At 36.0% G+C, this 9,733-nt stretch overlaps 1 protein-coding gene across 1 annotated transcript; it reads right to left on the reverse strand.

Annotated features, from left to right (window-relative positions):
- Nucleotides 1-25: 25 nt before the first annotated feature.
- Nucleotides 26-5,218, reverse strand: NKX6-2 (NK6 homeobox 2). Its single transcript, XM_075842377.1, has 3 exons — nt 4,604-5,218; nt 3,760-3,932; nt 26-1,354 (listed from the first exon to the last, which is right to left on the reverse strand). The coding sequence occupies exons 1-3, from the start codon at nt 5,025-5,027 to the stop codon at nt 1,106-1,108; spliced, it is 846 nt and encodes a 281-aa protein (XP_075698492.1). The 5' UTR covers nt 5,028-5,218; the 3' UTR covers nt 26-1,105.
- Between the last annotated feature and the right edge of the window lie 4,515 nt (nt 5,219-9,733).

Here is a 9,733-nt window from a genome sequence, read left to right on the forward strand (position 1 = left end):
GGCAATCTCTAGATAAGTTGTTAAATAATTTATTTTAATATACAAAGTTGTTTTTTTCCAGTCACTGGAGCACAATATTTTAATCCAGGTCAAAATCAAATGATTCTGGTTTTCCTGTCACTGTATTTTTGGCAGGTTTTGGGGTACAGGCCATTTTGTGGGGGACTTGAAAGGAATGAAAAAGAGCTTCATTTTATTGCATTGGAAAATAACACCAGAAAAAAAGTCTATAATCTTCTATATACAAAGTGACAGGAAAATCTGTACAAAAAGTAACAAAACGTCTTTTCATATAGGGGCTGTGTAGTAATAGAATGACATGGGGTCGGAAGGGTGATATGGATTATTTAACCCTTCTCCCCCTGACAGGGAATGATTCAGAGTCTTCAGTCCAATTTACACAAGCGATAAGATCATTTTTATAACTTATTCTGTAAAAAATATATATACATCTCAACATACAATTTAGTCTGTACAACACATAGCACTTACATACACTTACAACTCTTATTTATAATGTGAATACCCTGGTCATCTCAGCTGGTAAAGCGCTTTATAAAGAGGTGAGGAAGAGAGGGACGAGGTGCAGTTCCTGGGATGAAGGAGATCGTGAGGAGGCGCTCTCTCTCTGGAGGCTCTGAACTAGAGAGGGCAGGAAGAGGTGCAAGGTCTAGGTGGAGAAGTCAGGAAGGAGGGCTGGAAGTGGTGCAAGATCTGGGGGAGAAGTCAAGAAGGAGGGCTGGGAGAGGTGCAAGGTCTGGGGGAGAAGTCAGGAAGGAGGGCTGGGAGAGGTGCATGGTCTGGGGGAGAAGTCCGGAAGGAGGGCTGGAAGAGGTGCAAGGTCTGGGGGAGAAGTCAAAAAGCAGGGTTGGGAGAGGTGCAGGCTCTGGGGAAAAGTCAAGAAGCAGGGTTGGGAGAGGTGCAGGCTCTGGGGGAGAAGTCAGGAAGGTGGGCTGGAATTGGTGCAGTCTCCGGGGAGAAGTACGGAAGGTGGGCTAGAAGAAGTGTAGGATCTGGGGGAGAAATCAGGAAGGAGGGCAGAACGAGCTGCAGGCTCTGGTGGAGAAATCAGGAAGGAAGGGGTGCAGTCTCTGGGAGGAGAGGATCACAAGGTGTCCGAGTTATTGCTGCATGGACTCAGCAGATTCAAGTTTGTGTTTTTGTGCTTTTTCAACAACCTGGAGATTTTCTCATCGTCTGAGTTGGGGTCCAGGGGTTTGTTGTACTCATCATCATCCTCATTGTCTGAGCTCTCTTTCATCTTCTCTGTCTCAGAGTCGTGCTTCTTCTTGGCTGTGGCCATCTCTGCTGCGTGTCTTTTCCTCCACTTTGTCCTACGATTCTGGAACCAAACCTACATGGAGCAGAATAATCACACATGAGAAACCATGTATCATAGCAGAGCACTACATACAATGTATGATATATATGATACAATACTGCTACTAATAATACACCTATATAACGTGCATAAAGTATCTATAGAATATGAATTGTATTTGTTTTATACCATACATAAAGTACCATTTATACAATACTTATGCAGCATATAAATAATAAGGTACACAGTAATAATGCATTACCTTTTAAGTCAGTCATATAATAATAATAATAATAATTTGATAGAGTATTACTTAAACCATTTACATTATTATATACAGTAACTGTACTGTAAGAACATTATCTAAAATAATGTATTACCGATATATTATATGCAATCTATAAACTATTGGTACATTATATATTACTAAATCACAATAATTATTATTGGAACTGCATATGATGTGCGGCTACTACGATATAATACATGACCCTGAATACAATAAAGTATCACTAAATATACTACTACTACTATTATTATTACTGATGCTATATTGTATAATATATACAATTTTACTGATCGAAACCTAACACTAATACCTACACGATACACAAAATAGTCATATAATGGATATACAGACGCTGTACACGGCCACATACAGCAACAACATACAGTAGTATAGTCATGTGATGTAATTCTATATTATATAACTCTGTGTGTGTGTGTGTGTGTGTGTGTGTGTATGTATATATATATATTGAAAATAGTTGATCCAGATACGTCTAGTCTGCAGCATGTGACACTACCATGTAAAAATTATATACTGCAGGCTTTAAGACCACATTCAGAACATTAGGGTAATGCCTCAGGTTTTGCTCTCCAATACTTCGTCAAATCCAAACTAAATTGCATTGGGTTTACAATACTGTATATTTTTACATAACATATATTTTGTGTACTGTATTATTAATTTTTGTTTAATAGTAGAAATTAATAAAGTAAAATTAGACTTGTATTACATATTACATGTATTGCCTCCCAATTGCTCCATTGTTAGTTCCTTGCACCTTTACTATTTATAATGAAACATATAAATAAAATATTATATTGAAATAAATATATATATCGAAATTTATAATATATTGTAGGCTCTAGCCGCTTCCACACAAGCCCCCATGGGTGTAATGTAGCTTAGAGTTTACTTTTATTATCCAGTACACCTGAATAATAGGAGAATATCCCGCCAACCAGCAAGAAATAATCACATCTACTGTACATATAAAGAAATATACAGGCTCCGTAGACAAAAACTGTGTTCACACACCGTGGATAGTTACCATCTAAACGGTCTGATTCTGCCAATAAATAGAATATGAAAAGAAATAAGAATAACTTATTCCAATAGAAAAGAGACGTAGTAATGGGAAGATTTTATATATATATATACTCTAGACACACTAACTTCTGCAGTCTGTTGGGATATGTGGTTCTGTATTCTGAGCATTTTAAAAGAAGCAACTATTTTGCTAATTTGGTGTCTAGGATGTCGCCTGTACTGTAGCCGATCAGAGAAAGACTGCCGGACTATAAGAGTTCGGGAATATACTTTATTATCATCATTATTATTGTTATATTCCAGTGAATATTTAGTCCAAAAATATATTTCCTATCGGCTTTGTGTTTCAGGAAGTTAATTCTTTGACTTTTCCGAGAAATCTATCGACAATAAAAATAAAACAATATATTAAATGAAATGATCCCTTCTAAAGAAACGCAATTGTGGAGTTAATTCCCTACGTGGTTGTAATTGAAATGTAGAATAAACGTGACAGCTCAGTGATTTGTCGTTATCTGTAATGAACTTGTCATCTATAATTATTACTACCTATCAGTACCGGCTCATGTTAATCTGGTCTTCCAAAAGATATTATATAACAAAACCTGATCATTGTTATTACTATGATAGATTTAGATTGTAAGCTCCTATGAGCAGGCCTTGCATTGTATTTGTTTTTAACCCTCTACAGAGTGAGAATAATAAAATATAATATGTATAGATTAAACCTTAGCAATTATATAATTGGATAAGAAGAGTTGTTTACTATTCTACAGTCTACAATGACTAATATTATTGTAATGTGTGTGTGTGTGTGTGTGTGTGTGTGTGTATATATATATATATATTTGTGTGTGTGTGTATATATATTTATGTTTGTGTGTGTGTATATATATATATATATATATATATAAAAATGAAGTGCTTAAATATGGCTCTCTGCATATATAGATATTTTTGTTATTATAATAATAATAATAATAATATAATATAATACTAATATTTATGCTGTTACTACATCAGTTCATATACTGAGAAATCCAGAACTTTTCTGTAATAAGTGGATTACAAATCCGTAATAATAAAAGTCCAGAACTCTTACCTTCACCTGAGATTCAGTCATACCCAGGGAGTATGCCAGTCGTGCTCTCTCAGGCCCTGCCAGGTATTTGGTCTGTTCAAAGGTTTTCTCCAGTGCAAAAATCTGCTGCCCTGAGAATGTGGGTCTGGAGTGTTTCTTCTTCCCGTCCTTGTCCAGCAGCATCCCGGCTTGTGCTAAAGACATCAACAGTAACAACAGCAAATTATAAAGTGTCCATTATACTATGCATCAGTGCTGTCAGTCTTCTGGGGGTTGTGGTTCCACAGAATCTGGAGAGCCACAGGTTGCTCTGCCCACCATAATGTAGTCATGTTCTGGGTATGACCCTTGCAAAATGAGAATTTACTTACTAAAATATATTTATGATGACATCATGTAGCATCGTGTGTGAAAATAAGTGAAACCGGAATGTGAATGTTTCTAATGCCCAGGAAAAAATATGGAATCCTAATTCGTAACTAAAAATGTAACAACCCATAATGTTTATAGTGTGATATATAATAATAATAATAATAATAATAATACGACAGGATATTATGAATGATACATATCAGTAGTGTTAGTTGTTTTGTATTTATTCTGTGGTCATAACAATGTTGCAATGTCACAAAACTGCTACATTACATAGAATATACATAATACAGGTTATTTTGCACGATACAATGTTTATAGTGCGATATATAATGATCATAATCCAGGTTATACATGATAGATATCAATTTAGAGTAGTTATGTTGTATTTATTTTGAGATCATAACAATATTGCAATGTCCTAGAAATGCTACATTATATAGAATAATAATACTCATATAGACATTCACAGAGGGAGTAAGGATGTACTTACTACAGGCCAGCCTAGGGTCCCTCCATGGAGAACTCTGCATAACTCCCGGCCAGAAGATAGGGGGTCTCCCCGGCAGCTCAGCCAATGGCTTGGGGTATCTAGACATAGCTGCTGGGTTAAAATACATCCCAGTGGAAGTGGCAAGTCCATTAATACGAGGCAGGCTAGAAAGCAGGTTGCCCGCTGCCCCCAGTGTGGCGCCCAGGGGCCTGCCGAGAATGTCACTAATCCCATGAGGCGTCCCCAGGGGGATGTGTGTGTTGAGGGAGGACAAGTTTGCGGCTTTGAAGCTGGCAGGGTTCTGCAAGGCATAAGGAAACAAGGTTGTCTTCATCTCTGCCATGTTGTGCAGGGCAGCCAGGGGGGTACTGCTTAGCACGAATGCACTCTGTCTGTTAGTATCCATCTGCCCCACAGCTAACATTGGTGGTGAGTATCCAGATCAGTCTCAGCCCTGTGTTGAAAGCCAGACAAGTCCTGCAGCCTCCAGGGGAACTTTCTGTGGATTAGCACTGATGTCTCTGGAGCAATGATCAGCCACAAGCATCCAGCCTAGTCTATGGTGTCCCTGCTGCTGCCTGCTGGGTGCTGTATTAATCCTGGAGGAGCTGAGTGTCCCCAGCCTGAGTCCAGCACACATCCCACTGCCACCCAGTCATTCAGTTGCACTGATAACTGGCCAGCCACCTGCCAGCCTCGCCCCCTGATTGGTCAGCCCTCAGCCCAGGCCCCTGTTCTGCATCTACGTCACTCCTTGCACTAAATGAAGCTCTGATGATAAAGTCAGGTGCTTTACATGGCTGTAAATCCACACACTGATTTATCTCTCCAACCACTAAATAAATCCCATTCAATGAGAGTTTAGTGAGGCTCTTGCTTTAAAAGGGAATATATAGCCCTGGATCTCATCACAGGGGGGGAATGGAAATGTGATGGTCATTATGGGATGAGGATTAATTTGTCTTAGTTAAAAAGGCAAAAGAAAAAATAAACTACAATAATCCTGTATCTATTACAGTGATGTATAGTAAATAATTATACACAGAGAAGCAGTAGCAGCCGTGTATGTATTGGGTTCTTATAAATCACCAAGAACAAATTCATCTCAACTGGATCTGATTGTACTCACTTATTCTAAAGGGCTACAACTTGTAGTGTAATTCTGGATTCTGCATCTGAAATAGAAATGTAGTCTGCAATAGATTATTATTTATTATTGGTAGTATAATTGTTGTTGTTGTTATTAGTAGTAGAGGTATTATTACTAGTAGCAGCATTAATAGTATTGTCATTAGTAACACTAGTAGTGTTATTAGTAGTTACTGTTGGAAGAGATAGTATTTATTGTCACACTATTAGTAGTAGTAGTAGTATGAGTACTAGTATTGTTAGTATTAATACTGTTGTGATTATTTGGAGTATTGTTTATATATTGTATTAGTAGCAGTATTAGTATTAATTAGAATGTGTATTTCTCTCTCTCACACACACACACACACACACACACACACACACACACACACACACACACGTGTGTTTATTGCATTTAAAACTGCAATGATGAGAAGAATCTATCATGTGCCTTTCTTGTTTTGCAGAGAGAAGTTATGCAGCAGGCGGTGGGTGTAATAGTCGCACACATTGGAGGTATGTACTTTACAGGCACAACACAATAGAGACAGTAAATGCAGATTGTGTATCCAGCCGTCAGGCACTACAATGGGGTCTCATCACTGGAGCTTTTGTTTTGAGGCTTCCATTGTAAAATCTGCAGACCCCTCTCTCTCTCTCTCACCCTCTCTCTCCTGGAGATGATATTATGTGCTGAGACCCTCCACATGGAGAGTGTTATATGTGGATATAGGAGAGGGCCTGTCTCCCAGAATGAATGAGAAATGATGAGATGTGACCTGTCCTGATTGCCCAGAGTGACAAACTGCTGCCATTAATATAGTCCTGAAATGACAAGGTCCCCAGCTCCCTCCCAGACCTCTGTCCCATTATACACACAGGATATACACATTATATACATTACACAAACACCACCTTCAGTATTCACGGGGCACATTTCCACATCCCCCTCCCTGTGTGCCTATCTATCTATCTATCTATCTATCTATCTATCTATCTATCTATCTATCTATCTATCTATCTATCTATCTATCTATCTATCTATCTATCTATCTCTATCGTTTAGGTAACGTCATTTTATCTGTGTACATATATACAGGTTGCACTCTATATTTCATGTCCTTATATTCCCCACTGCCTGCTGTTCTGTTCTGCTCAGTCTGCTTCTAAATCAGACCTTAATTTCTATAAATAGACTCTATTGGGCAAAATGGTTTTCTCTAAAATTCTTGATTCGTTTATTCTCGGACACATCTGTATTTTTTTTATCTTCTCTTTTTTTATACACATATCAAATGTCAGGGAAAATCACCGCTGTTATAATACGTTCAATTGCGTTATGTTGTAACAAAATATTGGGAGAAAACATAGCTCTTCAAGGTTCACTGCACGCTAGATACATAATAACACCTGTTCATATTTTATTCTGACTTTGCAAAAACATTGTACCTATTGTAAAACGTTACATTAAAGATAGTGTACCCGATATATAAAGAATATTTGTACCCATCAGCCAATACAGTCTGGATCAATGACAAAACGTATGAATACATGTAACCACACAATTCATCCCCTCCAAACCCCTGGTTATTTATGATCTGGCTACAGAAACCTAACTGGTTTAATTGTGATAATCACGCTTATAATTCATAGACTTGACTCAGTGAAATGTTCAAAACTTATTAATGATCTGTACATAGTAATTACTAACTGATGATGATGATGATGATGATGATGATAAGACCACATAAACATAAAACACCGGACTTGTCTCAATAATTACCCAGGAATGTCTGATAGGACTCAGAAATAATATGGGGACAGGTATAGGATCTTCAGAGCTCTGCTCTATTCCTTCTGACCATGTGCCTTATATCTGACAGATGGGTATTTTCTGCTCCTATGTAATTCCTCTCATAGAAATGGGAACAGATATTCAGTACGAAATCGGATATATATATATATATATATATATATATATATATGTGTGTGTGTGTAAAACTATTATTTACTTTAGCTCAGTGTAAAAAAACTTGGTAAATGTTTTTTCTTTTGCTGTTTTTTTTTTGTCATTGTCTTTACAAATCCCGTGTATTACTTGCTTAACAAGTCCCAGTCTTGTCATGGTGGGAGTGTGGCAGGGACTTGTTGTCCCACAGTACAGTCCGTTGTCGCTGACCAATGTATATTAAGATGACATTGATATTATATCTTTCACTTGGGACTCGGATTATAGGTGAGATGTTGGATTTCACATCACAGGTGTACGATCAGTATATAAGAGAAGGGATTTGTCGCTGTCACATCTGCAGGAGTCGCGGGATGCGGCCTCATTTATCGCAGACACTTGTTGAGCAGTAATTGTAGACTCGTCCTCAGCATTGATTGTCCTGCAGTCTGCAGGGAGATATTGATGATTATTGTGGACTCCATAGAATGATGAAGAAACTCTGCTGTGTTATATAACATCTGGGAGGGGAGAGGCTTTATTCATAATTAGCAGTGAGATTGGGGGATTCATAATAATTATGAATAATAATAATATCTAAATAATATCTAAATAATAATAATGTCTAAATAATAATAATAATAATAATAATAATAATAATACAATAACAATGTCTAAATAGTAATAATACAATAATAATGCCTAGATAATAATAATTATAATTTCCAAATAGTAGTACAAAATAATACAAATTTAGTAATAATAATGAAAATCTAATATTCATAACAACAATAATGTGTGTGTGTATATATATAAAATTAGTATGATAATAAGAATAATAATGTGACATCAAATAAAGTACTAATATAATGTTAATAATAGTATAATATTTGTATAATTATTATCATTATTTGTATTAGTAATTTTATTATTTTGAACTTTTTATTTCTTGAACGCTGTATATTAAAAAAAACAACACTGAAAAAGACTCCAGTGACTTATTCATATACTCCAAGTAATAATAATAATCATATGATTAATAGTAATTCATTTGATTATTTATTATTAACCTGATTACGAATAAAATAATTTCAACATTGTAAGAGTGATTTATTATTATTATTATTTATTATTATTATTATTATTATTATTATTTGTATTATTATTTATGTTTTAACTGTTGAACACAAAATAATCATCATATAAATAGTAATAATGGTAATAATAATATGATAGAACGTAGAAGTGACATTATTACGATATATTATTTTATTATTTTTTTAACGGTTGAGTGTTAATAATACATGATTATTTATATTCCTATAAAATCAATAATAAATATATGTGAATATCCATCACTAATCATCAGCCTCATCTTTCACAAGACTGAATGTGCAGTCCTGGAATAGAAGCGACTGGATCGGAACCTTCAGACACAATAAGGTTTGGAGAGAGTCAATATCATTGTATGTATGAGCAGGAGGTCTCACTGCTGTCAGTAGAGGCAGAGCAGTCAGTGTGATATTAATGTCTCTTTATAGACCCCATCCACGGTCTCTTTATGGTCAGGCCTGTAAAATCATCATAAGTTCTCCACTGAGTTTATGTAGGGCTGATCTGTCACCCGGGAGGCCGCAGCTCTTCACATAATGAATACCCGGACAATAGCCGGATAAAGTGTCCCTATTACCCAGAGATGTCATGTAAATGCACTTCTTCTTCACATTCACACACTCTGGTCCTGAGAAATTCTCCTTCTATTACAAGCCTAATGCACAAATAATACAACCTGGATATATTGTAACACAGTGATCACAGTGATCATGGATTTATGACCACAAAATATCAATATGATGCAAGTATTACAGCACTGAGGATTGACTAGATGAGTATTTCTTTGTTATTACTATTGTGTTTTTAGCATTTTATATATTTATTTTTGCACAATTTTGGAATAATTTGTGGGCATGGAGTTAAAGGAAATGATTATTCATCCATACTCCCCCTTTAAATGTTTATTTGCAACTTTTTTTAAAATCTAATTCTATTCC

This window comes from Rhinoderma darwinii, chromosome 11 (assembly GCF_050947455.1).
Source record: "Rhinoderma darwinii isolate aRhiDar2 chromosome 11, aRhiDar2.hap1, whole genome shotgun sequence".
Lineage (NCBI taxonomy): Eukaryota > Metazoa > Chordata > Amphibia > Anura > Rhinodermatidae > Rhinoderma > Rhinoderma darwinii.